The following is a 22,150-nucleotide window of genomic DNA, read 5'->3' as shown; positions in this document are numbered from 1 at the left end:
AACTTTTGATATGCTTTCTTCTTTTCCTTCACTGCCTCTTTAACTTCCTGTGTCCAACAGGGAGTTCTGATTTTTTTTATCCTTACAGACAACCTCACCACATGCCTATCTGGCAGAATCAATCAATGTTTTCTTCAGAGTTTGCCACTGAATCTCCAAGGTTTGATTTTTGTTCACAAATGCCTTCATTTTTTCTTGAATAATGTTTGTGTATTTTAGTCTACAGTTCACATCTGAGAGCTGCTCAATTTTTATTCGCTTTAAAAGTTTCTTACATGTTATTCTTTTCAATATGAAATTCAATTTTATCTTGCTCAAGACTAAATAGTGATCATTTCCAATTTCAAATCCTCTGTACACTCTGGTGTCCTGCACCAGGGAGAAAACATCACCATCAACAATAACATAGTCAATGAGACTTTTCTTATTCCTAGCCTCTTCTCTCCATGTGAATTTGTGCACATTTTTATGTTGGAACATTGTGTTAGTAATAACCAGTCCATGTCCTGAACAGAAATCCAACAGATATTTGCCATTATTATTAGCTTTGCTCTTTTCTCCAAATTTTCCCAAAATATTTTTGCATGTCTCACAATCATTTTCTACTCTGCTATTTAGATCCCCAAGAAGGACTAACTTTTCCTGTTTCATTGTGTCAGTTGCTTTTTCTAAAGCCTCAAAAAATTCCTCCACTTCTACCTTAGTAGAACCTTCTGTGGGACCATAGGCACAAATAAGTCTCATTGTCCAGTTCCCCATTCTCATATTTGCCAACATTACTCTAATTGAGACTGACTGCCATTCAAGAAGATTAGCGTCGTATTTTGTGTTGAATACTATGGATACTCCTTCTTTTCCTCGATTGTCATTGCCTGAATATAAAATTTTGTATTTATTGTTAGAAAGATCTCACCAGTTTTGGTCTTTTTTGTTTCAGTCACCCCTATTATGTCGATCTGATACTTATCCAATTCCTCAGCTAGCTCCATTTCTTTGCCAAGGCTTCTTATGTTGATAGTACCAATCTTTAACTCTGGTGATGTTGAGTTGGGGTTTGTTTTCAGATTTGTTCCAGTAGCTGACTTTTAGCTGTTCGCCCTGGTTCCCTGACGAAAACAACGGGGGCTTTGTTTAACCGGGCGACACCCCAGCAGGCATGAAATTTTGTCATGTTGTACCATCATTTTTTATTTTGGTTTAACCAATAAGAACACAATTTGGTCGGCTAAATCCCAAATTGCCAGCCCATCCTCATTTGTTCAGTATCTAGATAGATATTTAACAGGGTGCACCACGAGAAGGTGAGGATTGGACATTAGGTCAGAAGCCCTGGTCGGTTCTCCGCATTCCTTTAAAGGCTAATGTGGAGGTCTCCTCTCAGTTATACAGCTTTGACCATTAAACACCCCTCGTCCAATTCCCCATTCTGATATTAGCCTACATCACTCTACTTGAGACTGCCTGCCATTCAAGATTAGCCTCGTATTTTGTGTTGAATACTATGGCTACTCCTTCTTTTCCTTGATTGTCATTGCCTGAATATAACATTTTGTATTTATTGCTCAGAAAGATCTCACCAGTTTTTGTCTTTTTTGTTTCATTCACCCGATCTGGTACTTATCTAATTCCTCAGCTAGCTCCATTTCTTTGCCATTCAGGCTTCTTATGTTGGTAGTACTGATATTGAGTTTGGGTGCGTTTTCAGATTTCAGTACATTGACAGATAAATATATTGGTAATTTGTTCCACGTGTTAACAAAAGATAAATGGAATATTCTATCTTGAGGCCATAAATTTTCCCTGCTCTGAAATAAATTCCTTATTTAGGTTTTTGACATAATAGAAAAAATATTTCTTACCTTTTTCTAGTGATGTGGTTAATAACCTCTGTTTGCCATGTGTTAAAGCTTAAGTGCTGGGAGAAACTTATATTATAGGCTTAATGGAGTGAAACAGCACTGAGAAAGGATTAAAAATAAACCAATTATTCCAATATTTCATTTCGGTCACTGAGATCATCGTGGAGTACAATATGAGACTTGTAATAAGGACAACACAAAACTAAGTGCAGCGCGTGAATGAAAGACTAGAGTCCTAACTAGGTGGGGTACCCTTGTGGGCACGTGTTGGCAGTCTCGGATGTAAACTGGGATTTCAAAGTGTTAGGGTTTTCTATATTTTGGAAAGTGTAATGCAACCATATTTATTTAAATTAGGCTGATTTCTGAGAGCAGTTGAAGATTCCGAAAATAGACTTTTTCTTCTAAATTTACTGTGACAGAGCATGATAATCTTTCCAATTGATTATATAAGCAATATCTAAAGCAAAGTCTGCAAGGCCTGATTGAGCAGTCATGACTGCAGATGTATTTTTTATGTTCTTCCATGCTGATGTTTTCTGATCTTCCTGTCTGTCCATAGTAGGTCAACTTGCAGGAAGAGGGCACTTTACTGCAGGCACAAAGAGAGGCAGGATATGATCTTTAGTACTGTGTACTGTAGCAAACAAATTAATCCAATCAAGCTGAATTTTCATCAAGTTTTTGGTTTTTGTTTCCGTTCACAGTAATTATGATTTGGGTTTTAGTTCACTATTTTGGTTGAGTGCTGCCTGTTTTAACTGTCTCTATGATGTTTATTAATAGTGTTGTGCATTTTAACAGCGTAAACAAATTTATATTCATGGTGTTTTATTCATTTTGTGTAACTATAAAATAAATACATCTCCAAGAGTGTGTTCAAAAACATGTACTCTTACTCAGTATACATCCATGACTCAAAGACAAATTGCCAGTGAGTATGACGTTAGTTTCAGTACTGTTAATGCAATTTTAAAGAGGTTTAGGAAGACAGGTGTCTTTTCTCAAAAATAAAAATAAAATAAAATAAAAAAAGTGAGAAAAAAAGAAAACCTACACTTACTCTAGATCATTTACTAGTTAGGAAAAGCAAAATATCTCCAAGATTGTCTGCTGTAGACTTAAACAGACTTTGCAGTTAGTGGGATTAATGTTTTAATGGATTAATGATTAAAATTTCTGATATGACAGCCCATCGAAGATTGCTGAAAGTAGGGAGAACTGCCACAGACTAGAAAAGAAACTATTGATGAAGACTATGCAGAAAAAGAGTCTCCAGTGGACAAAAGTGTAAAGATTGGACTGTTGAGAAGTGGAAGGTGGTCATATTCCCAGATGAGAGCCACTTCTTTGTCTAAGGAAAGTGAGTATCCTATGTTTAAGGTGGTCAGGAGAAGTTTTCTCAGCTTAAACAAACTCCTAAACACCCAGCAAAAAAAACGTTCTGAGGTTGTTTTACATATGACGGTCCAGGATCACTTGTGCCTGTTGGCAGTATGATAAAAAATTACCAATACATAAAAATATTGGAGAAAAGAGTGGTCCCACAGATCCAGAAGGACAAAAACTCATCTTCCAACAAGATCTCACTAGATGCCACACTTCAAAAAAAGTGAAAAGGTTCCTCAAAATCACAATCTCCAATTGCTTCAGTGGCCTTCGCTGACATTAACCCAATAGAAAATGTGGGCCATAGTGAAAAAGACTTGGAAAATTAAATTTTGACACAAAGGATAACTTAATAAAATCCATTATAAAAGTATGATTTCAAGATGCAGAAATAAAAATGTGTTTTACGTTGGTAGAGTCCGATGCCTAAGTAAATTGATGAACTTATCAGGAACAGATGACGTGAGGAACCTTTATCTGGTCTCTTTCGACTAAAGGTGAGTTAGCCAGTCTCATGTGGAAGAAGAGGGTTTTTTCACCCAGGAACTCAGGTTTTTTTCATCCCTCAGAACAGGCACACTGGTCCGTAAACACACATGGATGCAGTCAAAAATATATAGGGAATCTTTCATCTGCACTTGGTTCTTGGGGCCCCTGTGCAGTATTAGTCCCAGTGTTGTATTATGGATAGATCCATAACTGCAAACCTTCAATATAAAGATGCCACCTAAGATGATTAGAAACAAGGGGCATATATAAATTATTAGGTAAAGTTCGAGTTTAATTTATGTACTTATTTTCTTGCAAAATTAAATTAAAAAAAAAAAAATTTTCTCTTTTAAAGGAAATTAATCCAAACACTCACATTCTTTAAAATGTTAGCATTCGGATTAATTTGTTCACTACCATATAAGGGTAGCACACTTTTGATGGGACTTGAAAACTGTGCAGAGATTGTATTTCTTTAAGATTCTAGCCAGTTTTTTCTGAAGAGCCTTGGATAAATGCAACCACTGTGTTTGACTCTAAAGCCTATGATCAAAAAATCACTTTATTTCTATGAAATCAAAATACTTATTGTGATTAATAGAGATCCAACTAAAAGTCAGCTAAATATTCATCATTTTAAGATTGCTACAACAGCACTACATGATTAAGTTTACATTATTATTAATCTCCTATCAACAATTTTTCTCCAAATCAATCTATTACTTGTGAGAACTTCATATTGTCATTCTGATTGAATCAATACATCTAGACCTTGGTCTTCCTCTGGGTCTCTTTCCTGCCATCTTGGCACCAAACACCTGTTTTGCTAATTCTTTCCTTACCCATTCTATTTAAGTGGCCACCTTAGATTAGCTGTGCTGACACATTCTTGAATGCTACAAGTTACTTTTTAATATCTTCATTTTTAATATGATTCTGTCAATGATGCCATCAATTCACTCCCTGAATTTTTCTAAGAATCCTCATATCTGTGGTCTTTAGTCTTTGGTCAAATGCTTTATTTCTAACCCAACTCTCAGATCCATAAATTAAAACTGGTTTGAACACCGTCTTGTATACCGCTAGTTTGGAGTTTTGGCTAATCTCTTTCTTATTCCATATAAATTTATTCAGTTGCCTATCATACCAGCTATTCTGTTGTCTATTTCCAGATTTAACCTGCCATCTTCACTAAAAACTGTGCCTAAATAGCTGAAATATTGTACTTGTTCTATAGGGTCTCCATTCAGAATACAGCTGAAGTTTTCTATACTCCTGCCTATTTTCATTTTGGACTTTTTATTCAGCTAAATAAGCTTATTGCACATAAGAGCATTTCTAGAGATCAAGAAACTATTAAAAAACTCATTCCATACCTCCAAGGATTTGTCACACACCTAAACTAAATAAAAATGATTGTCCTCTTTGACTAACTCCATAGGCAACCGGATCTACAAAATTTCAAACTTTTTGTCCAACTTTATTTGTCCATTAATTGAACTAACTATTTCTGCTTTAAAAAGCTTTTAATCTTCAGATATTATAATTAGTTTTGATATTCCTCTTTTTTTTTTTTTTGCCAATGCTCCTCATCTTGAGGATGTGGAACATCTCATCAATTCTTAGAATTGATTAGAACATCAATTCTGACATCTCTTCCTGAGATGTTAGAATTTTTATTCCAAGAACTTCCAATGAACATTACTAACTTATTCAAATTTACTGTCACCTTTGGATATTATATCTGGAAAGATAAACTTGACAAACAAATTGAAGGAGCTTACTATGGGTTTGCTACTATGTTGAATCTGACCAACTTTTATCCAGAATGTTTGGAAGGCTAAAGAGATAATTCAAAATTATCTCTTTAGCTATGCGCTGTGGATAAAACATACATGCTATTCAGAAAGATATGTTGCAAGAATTACAATTCTTTCTATATAAAATTAATAAGGCACACATTACAATAAAATTTACTTTGGAAAAATAATCATTAGAAGCAGCATTAGAAATATGATTCTGATGATTCTGGCAACTCAAGTCTACTGCAAACCAATATTTTACATTATGTATATAATGGCTGTAAGCCATTATATACATCACACACAAATTATTGAATCATTTCTTATTTTAAAGCCCATAAATTTGTTCCTCTAAGGAATCTCTCATACTTGACCTTTTAAATGGTTACAACCTAAGAGGTACCCAAATACTTGCTGGTATTTTTTCTCCACATTATCCAAGTGAAGACAAAATCATGCTTATTTCTTATAATAAAAGGCATTTTCTGAATGTATAACAAAGATTCTTAGGTAATTCCAACTTACTACCACTTCCAACTAATCAACCAATAAATAGCAAATCTGCCAATTACTCTTTCTAAAGACAAACAAATCATATTCTCATTGCTGATAACTGGTGTTTACCAAGTTCAACTTAAATTAAAAATGCCAAAAAATTATAATCTTGGTTAATCCTTTATCCAAGTGTAAGCAAACAGTTTGCTCATGACTAGGTTACTTATATATAGATGCTAACAACTTCACTTTTGCCTCAGTAACCCATAAAGCAAAGCATGCATCTTTTCAGGTTGTATAATGCTATGCATTATGGGAAGGACAACTACCCAGACCAATTTCAACCTTCATATTAAGGTCTGGGTCGTGGCCCTTCTCATAATGTATATAATGTATAGTATTATATACACCTGAAAGGATATGTGATTTGGCAAGTAATACACTATTAATCAAAGCAATTACTGTGAAGTCATTAGCCTTTATATACAAGTAGCCTAATTGAAGTTTGTCATATGTTACATGACAAATTTCAATTTCAAGGAGGAGAAAAAACCTTGTCATTTCTCATATGAGACTGGCTATCTTGCCTTCAGATGAAAAGTCCTTATAAGGGTTCCTCACATCCTAGATGAGATATGAATACAGATCTTTCCAACAAAAGGGTAATATCACTAAAATAATACTTTTGTAAACATCATTAGAATTGGGAGAAGCAAAAATTTATACATTCAAACAAAGATTTCTACAGTTGTTGCTGTAGTTTAAGAATTGCTGATTTAGTGGAAAAATTCAAGTTTTTGTATTGAACTTTTAGTGAATGCCACTGGAAAGTTACATCAAAAACTAACAAATGGATATCTCTTATGATAAGTCACAAATGGACAAACATATAAGGTGGGCTTTGTTTAGGCATTCATTCAAAACAAAGCCTACTTTCATATAGTGTGGGTTTTGTTTTGATTCATGCTTCACAAATGAGTCATAAAAGTGCACTGTGCAACCCAGTGCAATATGGGATAACATACTTCTCATAACTTTAGGCTGCTAAATGTACTTGATGTAAATGATAATACCTCTTACTCTTAAAAAAAACTGAGAATGGATAATTACAAAATATCAATTTTGTGATATACACTTTTTTTTTTGGAGAATACGTGCATAGCATCAACTTTTGGTAGATGGCATGTTCATATTCACAAATTTAAAGTACTATATAACATCTTCACCTCTGCATCTTTTTCCCCTTCTTCATCTTCATCTTCTTCTTCCTCTGATGATGATGAACTACTAGATTTTTCCTCATCTTCACTACTAATTTCTCCTCGCTGTTCCTGTTGAGATTAATTATTAGTTATTCTTTACTTTAGCAAGACGATTGAAATAACACTTGAACTAAAGCCAATTACACTATAAATAGTATGTATAATGCAACTTAATGTTATGTCTAATAAATAAATATAAATTAATATTATTTAATGTAATTAAAACTCTGATTTGCATTTTTCTAACAATGATGAATTCTTGGATAATTAAATATAAATTTAAATTTAATGCATAAATTAAATTCATCATTGTTATAAAAACAACCCAGATCATATCAGATAACAATGATGAATTATTAAATAATTCACAACGGATGCTATATTTAGTTGGGTTCAATCTATTTTATAAAATTCCCATGATCATTTATTAATAATATGCATTAAGAAATTATTATATGACACTTCCAAGGATTCACTGTAAGAGGGGGAAACTCTACTTCACCCAACCCACTATGTATGTTACTTAATCCTGTCTACACACAATGCCACCTATCACCCACTAACAATATTTCTCTGTATGTGGGATGAAAAACCTGAGTTTCAAGGAGAAAAAAAATACTGCTACCTCTGTATGAGAATCAAACTCAGGTTGTTTCCAATAAAAGGGTGCAATGTCCCTTTTTTTTCTTATAATTGTGCTATGGAAGTGCTTCTATGCTTGCTTACAATTTGTAATTTTAAGACAATTTTATCTATATTTTTTAAAACCAATTATTACAGCCTTTATCTAACGCTGATCCATCGAATATAAGTAAATGGAATTATTTATCCACGACTAACTCTCAAACTTTGTCCTGTTTGCTGAATCAAAATCACATCCACAGTAGTAAATTTATTATACATTTTGTTAAAGTAGCACAGTGATATCATTGCCCATGAGGAAAGCGTGTGATTGCTGCTCTTTTATTAGCAATTATCATTTGTGCCAACTTCTATTCTATATTTTTATCAGTCATACAAAAAAAATGAAATTCCATTAAGAGTAAGTTTTCTTTTGCATACTTTATTTCTTCAAGCATTTAGCAAAATTTTTAGTCAATTTTAAATATTAAATGGTAGGGATTCTTCCTTTGCTTACGACAGTGGTCTGAAAAGTTCTCGGTCAAACAAAGAAAAAATTAATTTATAATTTCAAAATTATGTTTATTTTTCATCATAATCTCCCTTAAGACTAATACATTTATTCCAGCGATGCTACGGCGCCATTATCCTGTCCCACTAGTGGTTCTCAATAGGATCTGCAAAATACCCCTCTGTAGCTGCAATCACCTCTTGATTCGAAGAAAAACGCTGAACAGCGAGGAGGAGTTTTAATTTTGGGAAGAGATAGAAGTCAGAGGTAGCCAAATCTGGGGAATAGGGTGGATATTCCAACATTTCATTGTGCTGATCCCTTAATGTTCCCATTGCCAAAACACCTTTGTGGGCAGGTGCATTGTCCTGATGAAAGATGATTTTTTATTCTGCAAAACAGGTCTTTACTCACGAATTTTTTTCGTCTAGTCTGGTTAAAAGATCGGAATAATATTTCCCGGTTATTGTTTTACCCTTTTCAAGATAATTAATAAATAAAAATGCCTTTAGCATCCCAAAACACTGATGACATGACCTTTCCTGCTGATGGAAACGATGTTAACTTCTTTGGTGCTGAACAACCACCTTCTGTCCACTGTTTTGACTGCTGTTTGATTCTGGTGGGTAATGGTGAATCCAAGTCTCATCCATAGTAATAAATCAAAGCACAAAATCAGTTTTATTCATGTTAAAATGTTTCAAGCAATGTTCAGAGATTTTTATGCGAGTGCATTTTTGATCTGCTATGAGCAAGTGCAACACCATCTTGTGCAAAGCGTTTTCATATGCTTTGCACAAGATGCATTCTACATGCAAAAATTATCCTACACCTTCTTTTGAAATGCCTATAGTCTCAGCAATTTCATGCACTTTGACTCGCCAGTCATCCAATAAAATATCATGCACTCAATCGATGATTTCTGGTGTTGTTACACGTTTTGGACATCCTTCACGTGGATCATCTTCAAGCCACGTTTAAACTCAGCAGCCCATTTCTTAATTGTCGAAAACGAAGGAGAAGAGTGCCCATAAACTTTTATGACGTTTGAATGAATTTCTTTTGGTTAAACCTTATTTTACAAAAATTTGTAATTTTATAACTGCATAAAATATGCATACTCAATTTTATCCATTTCAAGGGATGCAGATAACACTTTTGCTTCAGACAGCTGTATAAAACAAACTACTTGATAGAATGACTTGCAATTTCACATGGATGCTTATGACAGATATACCAACTTAGAGAAAAAAAAAAAAAAAAAAACTTGCCAAAGTGTTGCCATCTACGGTCAAGGCCGAGAACTTTTCAGACCACCCTCGTATTTCATAGCTTTTATTTATTTATTTTATGAACACCAGATGTTCATAAAATAAATAAAAGCTACGAAATAGACACTTTAATAGCTACGATAAAAGGATACCAGATGAAATTTTTAAAAAAATTCATCCGGTGTCCTTTTCATTGCAACTAATTTTATCATATTGCAATTTTCTCTCTGCATATTTAATCAGAATGATATTTAATCATTCTGATACCTCATAATTGATTTATATCTAATAGATCACTGTAAAATAGATGCTAATTTTTATATTTTTCCTTAACTTATTTATAGTTGAAACCAATTTGGATGTTTTCTTAACTGCACAGCTCATATCACTGCTATCAGGTAAAGAGAGATTCAATGTCCAGTGATCTGACACATTTTTAAAGCAGACTGCAGAAGATATGTCATTGGGTATTTTATTTCTTATAAATATGTGATCAATACTACTATTTCTTGCTTTAAGCTTCAGCTTGTTGCATCTACAATACATCAAGAGAACCAATCTGTAATTTTCTTGGTCTTTTCATATTTGGTTACCAGTCTCTTGCTAGTTTAACTATTCTTTTTTTGGATCTATCAAAGTTTATTTTTTTAATGTTTTCATTTCACGTTGTATTTATATTTTTGACATTTCTATTCTTGTATCACATGCATAATCATGTACTGTGATATCACTTGTATCACGGTACAGGTCAGATTATTGATATATATATATATATACTTTTTTTTTTAGTTCTTATTTTTCCATATAGTTGAAGTTAAACATCCTGATATTTTATTAAGGGTCAAAGCTGTATAACTGGGAGGAGACCTCCACATAGACTCTGAAGAAATGCAGAGAACCGACTAGCGCTTCTGACCTAATGTTCAATCCTTGCCTTTTCGTGGTGCATCCTGTTAGGTATCTACCCAGATAATGAATGAATGTAGATGGGCTGGCAAATTTGGGATTTAGCCAACCAAATTGCATTCTTATTGGTTTAAATCACATGACAGAATTTCATGCTTGCATGGGCATTACCTAGTTAAACAAGACTATTGTTTTCATCAGGGAACCAGGGCGATCAGTGCAAAGTCAACTACTGAAACAAATCCTGGAACACACATCAGTAGCTCAAGATTGATACTACGTAAGAAGCATCAATGGAAAAGGAATGGAACTAGCAGAAGAACTGGATAAGTATCAGATCGAAAAAATAGGTGTGTAACTGAAACAAAGAAGACAAAAACAGATGACATCTTCCTAAACAAATACAAAATGTCATATTTAGGCAATAATAATTAGGGAAAAGAAGGAATAGCTACAGCATTCAACACTAAATATGAATGTAATCTTCTTGAATGGCAGGCAACATCAAGTAGAGTGATGTAGGCATATATCAGAATTGGGGAACTGGAAAATGAGACTTAATTGTGCTTACATTCCCACAGAAGGTTGTACCAAGGAAAAATGGAGAATTTTTTTTTTTTTTTTTTTTTTTTTTTTTTTTTAGAGAATACATCTGGCACAATAAAAAAAAAATGACAAAAAAGTTGGTCCTTGTTGGATATCTAAATAGCACAGGAAATGATTACCAGATGTATAGAATTGTTTTGGGAAAATATGGAGAAAAGCTCAAAGGTAATAATGGTAAATACCTATGGGATTTCTGTTCAGGACATGGATTAGTTATTATTAACACTCTTTTCCACAGTTGAGTCTACAGTTCATCCTTTCAGAGGTGAACTGTAGACTCAAATATCATTGAAGAAAATATGAAAAAGTTTGACAAGAGCCAAACCTTCGAGATTCAGCAGAAAACCCTGAAGAAACCACCGAATGATTCAGCCAGAGAAGCATCTGGTGAGGTTGTCTATAATGATAGAAAAATTAGAACTCCATGGGGGAAACAAAGGAAGTCAAAGAGGCAGTCAAGAAAAAGAAGGGAGCATATGGAAAGTTCCTGGCAAATAAGTCAGCTGGTATTCTTAGAGAGTACAGAGAAAAATGTAAGAAAGTGAAGCAGTGTAAAACAAACTAAATAAAAGCCATGGGAAGTCTTTGGTAAGAACATAGAAAATAAATATCAGAAAGGTGGCTAAATGTTTGAAGACTATTGAAAAAGCTTAGAAATGGAGAAAAAAGTACTGTAAAAAAGAATCATTGATGATAAAGATAAATAAAAATGAAAATGTAGAATCTATATGTTTAGAATAATTACTTTGAATGACTGCTAAATGAAACAAGCAGTGCCACAGCAAAGTAGAAAACTGTCCCAGTAAGGAAAATCAGAAAAAAAAGTCAGAAAGACAGATGGAGTAGATGAAATTCAATCAGAAATGCTCATATATGGAGGCATAAAAGTTTTACAGTGGCTGTATTGCATAATTAAATAGGCCTGATCAGAGGAATGAATTCCAGATGATTGGAGCATAGCTTTCCTAGTACCCATCTATAAAAAGGGAAATAAAACTGAATGTGCAAATTACAGTTATTTCCTTGTTGAGTGTTACTGGTAAGATTTATGCAAGTATACTTGAGAAATGGCTAAGAACAATTGTGAAAGGGAAGCTTGGTGAAGAGCAAGCTGCATTCAGGTCAAATGTAGAGGTTTACATTTTAAGAAAAACTGCTGAGAAATCCTAAGATTATAACAAGAATTTGTGTTTAAGTATTGCTGATCTGCTGTTAACATTCCTGATTCCACCAAGCATCCTTACCCTAAAGATGAGATTAAAGATAGATGGCAGAAATTTAAAGAGCATAAAAAAGGCAGTAAAGCAAACAATTCCCAAATTTGTGAAGATGAGTAAACCTTGGATGAATGACAAGATACTAAAAATGATGGAGGAAAGAAAAAAAATACAAAAATCGTCCTGAATACAAGAACTTAAACAAAGAGATCAAGAAAGAATGTAGGATTGCAAAATAACTATGGCTCAACAACAAATGCAAGGAAATTGAACTTCTAAACAAAAAGCACAAAACTAGAGAACTTCATGAAACAGTTAGGGAGCTAACTATCAAATCTTGCAAAAGGGTAGGCCCTCATTGCATTGAAGATACCAGTGGAAACATCCTAATGGAGAAAGAAAATAAGGGATAGATGGGTAGAGTATTCAAAGGAACTCTACAATCATGATGAAACAAGCAGTGCCTACTATTCTTACCTGGGAAGTAACAGATGCCATTAGAAAGCTGAAACTAGGAAAAGCCCCAGGAATGGATGGAATTATGGCAGAATATCTCAAGGCTTTAGATAATAAGGCTATAAGATCACTGACTGACATATGTAACAAAATATACGAAACTGGACACCTGCCAAAAGATTTTAAGCACTCAACATTCCTACCAATACCTAAAAAATCGAAGACAATCAAATGTGAAAAGTACAGAACAATCAGTCTGATCAGTCAGACAGCAAAAGTTATGTTATATATCATCCTAGAAAGAAATAAACATAAAATCAAATTGGAAATAAATGAAACACAATCTGGTTTTCAGGAAAATAAAGGAACTAGAGAAGGACTCTTCAACATTAGAACTATTATAGAAAGATATCTGGAAAAGCAGAAAGAAGTCTACTTATGTTTTATTGACTACACAAAAGGCCTTTGACAATATACAACATGAACAACTAATCAAATGCATCAGAAAATTAGGAGTAGATGGTAAAGATACCAGGTTACTGATAAATCTATATTGGGAGCAAACTGCCTCAATGAAAATATCAGGAGAAACCTTGGAGGAATTCCCAGTAAATAAGGGTGTCAGACAAGGCTGTGTTCTTTCTCCCATACTGTTTAACCTCTATACTGAAAATATCTTCCAGTAATTAGAAGAATTTAAAGGAGTCAGCATAGGAGGCAGGAATATAAACAATTTAAGATATGCAGACGATACAGTACTACTAGCTGAAAATAAAAAAAAAATCTTCAAAACCTACTAGAAGAGATGCTGAAACTAAATGAAAATTATGGCCTTAATTTCAACTTCAAAAAACCAAAACCATGCTGGAAACAAGAGAAAAAGGGAAAATATCCGATATAAATATTAAGATCAGAGGAATTACTTTAGATCAAGTAGAGAGTTATATATATTTAAGTCAACTAATTACAGAGAATGGAAAGTGTGATAAGGAAATATTAAGAATAGAAATTGCTAGATCAACCTTCATTAGCATGAAAAGCATTCTGATCTCAAGGGAAATTCACACAAGTACAAGAATTAGGCTGTCCAAATGCTACGTATGGTCAACACTGCTATAATGAACAGAAACCTGGACAATATCAAAAAGTTGTGAAAAACTAAAAGCCTTTGAGATGTGGATCCTCAGAAGAATTCTTAAAGTCCCATGGACTGCCAAAAAAACTAATTTAGATATATTAGAGAGATTGGAGACGATAGGACTCTGTTGAAAACCATTAAGAAAAGGAAAACCACCTATCTTGGTCACATACTAAAGCATGAATTCCTAAAAAAAAACACTATCATGCCTTCTAAGGAATGATACAAGGAAAAAGAAGAGGAAGACAAAGAACAGATTGGATGGGAAATATTAAGGACTGGACCTTTTTTGTCCTATGAAGAATGTAAAAGAGAAGCACAAAACCGTACATGGTGGAAGCTCATGGTAATCAACCTCCTGGAAGGAGATGACATCTGACAAGACAAGATTGTTGATCTGGAAAAGGCATATGAAAAGGTGCCAAGAACATTTTCCTCTTGGCACTATTCTAAATGATACAGTTATATGGTGTAAATGTGGCATTTTATCGAGCAATACATAGTCTTAATTTAAGCTGCAAGTGAGCAGTTAGAATTGAAGGAGGTACAAGAAGATGGTCTGTTATTAAATCAGGTGTGCAACGAGGATGCACATTATCTTTATATTATCTATATGGATTGCATTATGAAGGAAAGATATTAAATCTGATATCAAAATTGGGTGATGTTAATCTTAGCTCTTTACTTTATGCAATGATATTATTTTTCTAAATGAATCCAGCACAAGTCTCTGCAAAATTCCCTAAATAAATTGAATAACTGTTATAATAAACTTGGCATGAAAAGCAGCAATAAAAAGACAAAAACAATGAAAATAGACAGAAACATTGAAAATCTCAACTGTATCCTGAATGGTTTATCTACAGAACAAGTAAAACATTTAAGCTATTTAAGGCACAATTTTAGTAAAGATGGTAAATTAAATATGGAAATAGACAGCAGAATTAGCAAAGCTGGTATGCTAGGAAGTCAACTGAACAAATTTATATGGAATAAGAGAAGGATTAGTCAAAATGCCAAACTAGCTGTATACAAGACAGTATTGAAACCATGTTGAAAATTTATTTATCACTAGGTTAGACTATAATAGATTTAGTTTAATCCTTTATCCCAGTGAGAGCAAACAAAGTTTGCACCTGAAAATATCTTCAGGACTAAATATAGTGTTGTACTATCTTATCCAGTAAGTAGTGCAACACCAAGGCAACTCGTGGCAAAGGTGGAGCAAGCTACCAGGCACTTCTAACCCAGTATCTCCCATAATGCAAAACACATTTCCTATGTGGATATGTATACTGTTATGCATTAAAGGGATTGGCCATCTACCCAGACTAGTTTCGACCTTTATTGAGGTCTCTTCAGTGGGAGCCAGGCCCAGAGCTGGAGATACCAGGCAGAAGCAGTAGCAAGTCATCTGTGCCTAAGGGAGTTGCCAAAAGGTTTATCACCTTTTTTTAAAAATTACTCTGGATTTAGAGAAAGATGTTGAAAATTTATTTATCACTAGGTTAGACTATAATAGATTTAGTTTAATCCTTGGTTTAAGTTTAAGTGCCTGGTAGCTTGCTCCACCTTTGCCACGAGTTGCCTTGGTGTTGCACTACTTACTGGATAAGATAGTACAACACTATATTTAGTCCTGAAGATATTTTCAGGTGCAAACTTTGTTTGCTCTCACTGGGATAAAGGATTAAACTAAATCTATTATAGTCTAACCTAGTGATAAATAAATTTTCAACATCTTTCTCTAAATCCAGAGTAATTTTTAAAAAAAGGTGATAAACCTTTTGGCAACCCCCTTAGGCACAGATGACTTGCTACTGCTTCTGCCTGGTATCTCCAGCTCTGGGCCTGGCTCCCACTGAAGAGACCTCAATAAAGGTCGAAACTAGTCTGGGTAGATGGCCAATCCCTTTAATGCATAACAGTATACATATCCACATAGGAAATGTGTTTTGCATTATGGGAGATACTGGGTTAGAAGTGCCTGGTAGCTTGCTCCACCTTTGCCACGAGTTGCCTTGGTGTTGCACTACTTACTGGATAAGATAGTACAACACTATATTTAGTCCTGAAGATATTTTCAGGTGCAAACTTTGTTTGCTCTCACTGGGATAAAGGATTAAACTAAATCTATTATAGTATTGAAACCAATTTTAACTTATGGATCTAAGAGCTGGGTAAGAAATAAAATACTTGATCAATGACTGGAGAGAACAGATATGAGAGTTCTGAGAAAGATTAGTAGAGTCAACAGGTGGCATCAATGGCAGTATCACGTTAAAAATGAGGTTATTAGGAAAGAACTTGCCATTGTTAGTATGCAGGAATGTGTTAGTAGAACTAACTTCAAGTGGTATGGTCATTTAAATAGAACAGGAGAGGAAAGATTAGGAAAACAACTGTTCTTTGTCAGGTTGGCAAGAAAAACACCCAGAGAAAGACCAAGATGTAGATGGATTGATATACTAAAATACGCCTTAAAAGACAGAAATATAAGATCTTATAACATTCGCGTCTTGACAGATAACAGATTAATTTGGAGTAAAATTGTTGATCGAAAGTTAGTAATGGTGTAACTTTTTCATGTAATCATAATTATCCTGTACATCCCCTGAAGGTACACATGGAATTTGATGATGATATTTTATTAAGGATTGCTCTTTTACTTCATGTTGTGTTATATTCTCACTGTTCATGGTTATTCCTTGGTATTTAAATTTCATTACTTGTTCCAGGAATTTCCCATTTTATTCTTTTGTAAATATCATTATTTTGTTTCTGTAATTTGCAGAATTTTCTGAAATGTTTTACTTGTTCTATAGGTTCGCCATTCAGAATATTATTATTATTATCTGAGACCTCCAAGGAGTCAAGGCCTCATCAAGGGAGGCTATAAATCACCCAAACCAGCTATCATACCTACCCTTAAATTCATTCCAACTAGATGCACTCACTACCCCCCTAAGGGCAAATTTTTCCACTTTTTCTCTGGGAGAAAAACCTAGCTCTTACTCCTTTCTTGAGTGTGAAAAAATTTAATGGATGCCCCCGTGTTCTCTCCCCACCTTCCATACAACGAAAAATTTCATCGCCGATATCCTACTCATTCAAAAGTTCATAGATCTCTATCATACACCCCTCTTTCTCCTGTTAACCAGTCTGTAATTCACATACTTACAATCTGTCCTCAATCTAAATTCCATAATACAGATATCTTTGTAACTCTTCTTTGCAACCCTTTCCATAGCTTCTTTATCCCCTTGGAACCCAGGAGACCAAATCAGCACACAATAATCCACGTGTGGAACGCTTGCCTCTTTATAAGGCTTTGATAAGCCTTATAAAGAGGCAAAATAACTTCCTTATATATCAAAGTTCGCTTCAACAAATTCTTCTTACCAACTTCTCTAAAATCTTCACTAGCACACTAGAGATACTGATAGGTCGATAGTTACACACATCAATTTTTGCACCACCCTTGTACAATGGAACTATCACAGAATACAGTTGATGTTTTCTATGTTTCTGCTTACTTTCACTGTCTAACTTCCTTTTCACTGTAAAGGAAGTTAGAATTTATTTAGATCTCCTATATATTTCATTCACTGAAACATGAGGATCATTCAAGAGCAAAAGAATTGGTTACAACATTCAAAACATTTTGGACAGAATAAACTCTTTATACAACTCATCAACTTCACTATTGAACGTGAATCCAACAACAGTCTAACCATCCTGGTTACTTTAGTAATCTGTAATTCTACAGGCAATATTGAATTTTTTCCACCTATAGGAAGCCATTCATCACTGGCAGGTATATCCACCCAGCTTCACATCATCTTTCTTCACACAAGACAGGTATTATCAAAAGTTTTGTATGCAGAGCACATACAAGTTTTCCTCGAACACTCTTCTATCAGAAGAATTAAACAGAATATAAATCACTTTGTTGTCTAATGGCCATAAAGAAACCACTATTCAGAAAATAACCAATAATTATTCATAAACTGATAATTATTCAGTTTACAGAAAACCCATTCACACAGGTAGATTTCCCATCCCACCCCCCTTTCAACAGTATGGTGCCATCAAAACCATCAACCTGTTCCACCTAAACTTTCCTTAGAGTGGAACTGCCCTTTATTCATCAAACCTTCCTGTCCAATGGTTACTATGCCAAAAAATGATGTACAAATTATGTCCCTTCCACCTACCTTCCCACATCCCTCTCAACATAAAGATTACATTAATGCCATTACTATCTATTCCCTATATCTAGGGCATTTCAGAAAAAATAGCCAGAACTTTAAAGAAATATAATCTCTGCACCACTTTCAATGTGGTGTTACAGAAGGTTGTTGAGGATATCATACACTGAAAGGCATACAAATGAATGGGTGTTAAAAAAGATTAGTAGAACTTTAAGGCTCCTTAAGGATATTGACAGAAGAAAGTTAAAATATTTTGGACACATAGAAAGGATGGAAGGAAGACTTCTCAGAACAGTAATAGAAGGTAAAGTTCCTGGAAAAAGAGCAGGGGTAGACCATCAATGAGATGGATGGATGGCATGTGTGGAGTGACTTATCTTCAGAGAGTTGAGGCTGCCAGAAGGACAAACAACAGGACTACATGGCGAGGCCTAGTGTGGAACATCATCGAGCATCGGAGTGACCATACAGCATCTGTAGATGCCCAGTGAACACAGACAGACTATTTTCAAATCTCATTTGAAGCTTGCTACCCTTCTCTGCTTGCTTAAGGATCCACATACTTTCCTCTCTATTCCAGGTGTTTAAAAGGTTCTTAATTCTTACAACTTATATTATAGTCAGAATAAGAGATCTACTAAGATCTGCCTAGAGGGGAGAAGAAAGGTTAGTGCAAAGCGGGTATTTATTGCCAAGATGTGGACTGATTCAGTCAGAAGTGCCTTAAAAGCATGAAATGTTAGATACAATATTGGAGTACAGACAAGTAATAGACCAGGGGTGTCAACTAAATGTTTGCATAAGATCTACATTGCCCACACAGATATACCTGTGATCTACCTTTTTCAAAATTGGAGTATAAGGTATAAGATTTCTAATTTATGTTTAGACAAAGAAAAAATTATTGTAATATTATTTATTATTATTATTACAATATATTATTATAATTATCATAATATTAATTAGTTATAATGTTTAAAAGAATATTGCAGTTTTTTAACCACACTGATTAAAATAAACATTTCATTTTAACTTCCTGATGAACCAGCATTACTTATTCAACACTGCAACGACTTCACAATTTTACAATTTTTGCATAATTTGGTGTGTAATTAGTCAATGCATTAATCAAACATGACTCCAAATGCTCGAATGTTAATGTGGTATGATATTTTGACTTAATAATGTTCATTTGTGAAAATGTTGATTCGCACAAGTATGTCGAACCAAAACAAGCATAAATATTTTCTGCACATTTTCTTAAGTTGGGATACTTGCATTCTGGTAAATATTTCCAAAATCTCTCTTCGTGTGCTCTTGCTTTAATGTAAACATAATTTCTTATTGTTATTATTTCTTCTTCTTCTAGCATAACAATATGCATATCAAAAATAAAGGAAACATTTTCTGCTATTACTTCTGGCTTTACGTTGGTATCAAATGGAAAACTCACGAAGAGAATTACATTCTCAAGTTTCTTGAAATCCTGAAAGCGGTCGTCAAATTCTGCAATTACTCTCCGAATTTCACCAATATATTTATTTCCATTGAAATTAGCAAAAGCAGAACTACTTAATTGTGTGGTCATATTTGGAAAATTACATAAATTATTATTTTCAAGCTTCACTATCAGTTGATTCAATTTTTCTTTAAAAGCATTGATAGAACTAATCATATCAAAAATTGTTTTTCCAGGATCCTGAAGTTCTAGGTTTAATTCATTTAATTTACTGGTTATGTCGGTCAAAAAAGCTAAATCCAATAGCCAAATATCATCTTTTAATTGTTCATATTCGTCGCCCCTATCAGCAAGAAATGTTTAATTTTTTCAATTAAATCCCTAAATCTTTGAAGAAATATGCCCCGACTTAACCACCTGACATCAGTATGCATAAGCAGCTCAGAAGATCCATCATTATCACTTTCTTCCATTTGCAACTTAAATAGGCGCCTTGCAGAGTGTTTGCCCGAATTTAATTGGAAATCTTGAAGGCTATGTTCATAATTTCTTTCATATTTAAAATTTAAAACTTTAGCACACAGCACTTGTTGATGTATAATACAATGATACTGCAAGAAATTAGAAAACTCTTCATCATGCCTAAACTAAATTACATGCCTACTTTCTACATCATGCCTAAATTAAATGTGATAAAACCATTGCGACAACATGTTAAAGCTGGTACTCTGTCTGTGGTAATTGATACTAGTTTATAAAAAGGCAGTTGAATGGTCTTGCTGTAACTCTTAAAACTGGTAAATATATCTTCACCCTGTGTTTTCCCCTTTAACAGAATGATAGTAAGTAATTCTTCTTTAGTAGAAAAGTCTTTAAAAACCATTCTAATAAAAATAATCATTTGGGCAATGTTAACTGCATCAGTAGATTCATCCAACTGAAGTGAAAAGGCCTGACAATCCTTAATATCCTGCATTAGTTGCTCTTTTAGATCTGAATTTATTTCTTCTACTCGTTTTGTAACTGTATTTCATGATAACTGTATTTCATTGATAGCAGCAACTATTTCTGATTTATTTTCAAAATTACAAAACAACGATTCAGCTGCTGAAAGAAATGCTTTTTTAAAAATTGCACCATTACTAAAAGGTTTCTTATGTTTGGAAAGAATATGGCTCACTCTTAACGATGCAGTTGTTGCTGTCTCTGAGTTCAATATTATTTTAATGAAACATAACTGCCGTGATGAGAAACTTTTCTTCAATTCTTGAATTTTGACTTTTCGTAAATCACTGTTATGTGGATACGCCGCTTCATAGCTGCTGTGCACCGATTTAAAGTGTCGTTCCAAGTTCCTTTTTTTCGGCAGAGAAACACTTCCATTGCAAATCAAACAACAACATTTGTCTTTGATCATAATAAAGAAATAATCATGTTACCACTCTTGATGATAATGATATGTCTTTGCTTTTTTCGTAGTAGTCATGATGTGATGGTACAATTTCAAATTATATTAAACCACTTTAAACTTCAAATTTTAAACTTGTAGCAGAGCAATAGCACAAAACAAACAACCGAGTTTATAATACTGCTATCGTTCATACATCGAACTTCACATGTTATGTTTGTACAGTGTCAAAGCGAACAAAAACCCAAAGTGGGCATGTCTATGAGGGCACATACATTTCCAAGTACACTCCACAACAAAAGTCTCATAGTGGAAAATTTAAATATTTTTAACTAATATTTGTAATTTTTCTATTGAAATTTTTGAAATAAAATTCAATTTAATATAACTGAATTATAAACTGGAATTATTGTACAAAAATTATTTTTTTAAAGTTTTTAATTAAAGTAAATTTTAAATAGAACCATAATATAGATTATTATTTGATAAATAGGTTAACATTATTTATTTGCTTTTATCGTATTCGGACTCATCTATATATTATTTTGAAAACTGAGACAAAATAAATTTGCGATTGACCCCAAAGCATTATGCAATCTACCCATAGATCACAATCGACATTCTTGACACCCTTGCAATAGACTAATTTGGAGGAAAATAGTAGGTGTTCCAGGAAACTTATGAAGATGATGATCTACACAGTCCAAACATTCAAAGAGAAATTTTGGCAGTATACAATAAGGAAACTATGAAATGGAATGAGAGATGAGAAATAGACAAGTTATTTAACAACTCCCAACAGTTAATAAATCAGTTAACAGTTATTAGCAATTAAGATTTACGATCTTTAAACTCACGAAGAAATTCATACTCTCAAGCAACTGTAATGCAGTCCTCCAAGCACTCAGGAACTGTGATACAAGTTCAAAGCAAATACTTAATGACATAGCTATAAATATCAATAACCTGCACAAGGACAGTAGTCATATTTCAATGAATACCATCTGATGTATTGCCTTAAAGGCCTATACATCAGATGACCCAGCA

At 33.8% G+C, this 22,150-nt stretch overlaps 1 protein-coding gene across 1 annotated transcript in view; it reads right to left on the bottom strand.

Moving 5' to 3' along the window:
- LOC150097140 (28 kDa heat- and acid-stable phosphoprotein-like) overlaps positions 1-22,150 on the bottom strand; it is a 102,577-nt gene that overhangs the window by 33,502 nt on the left and 46,925 nt on the right. The window contains exon 3 of the mRNA XM_090406879.1: positions 7,261-7,365. Within this exon, the coding sequence (XP_090263005.1) occupies positions 7,261-7,365 (105 nt within the window). The remainder of the gene's footprint in view (positions 1-7,260; positions 7,366-22,150) is intronic.

The sequence above is a fragment of the Typopeltis vanoorti genome, chromosome 17, assembly GCF_054136105.1.
Source record: "Typopeltis vanoorti isolate ZY-2024b chromosome 17, IOZ_Tvanoo_1.0, whole genome shotgun sequence".
Lineage (NCBI taxonomy): Eukaryota > Metazoa > Arthropoda > Arachnida > Uropygi > Thelyphonidae > Typopeltis > Typopeltis vanoorti.
This window is presented reverse-complemented; position numbering and strand designations above follow the sequence as displayed.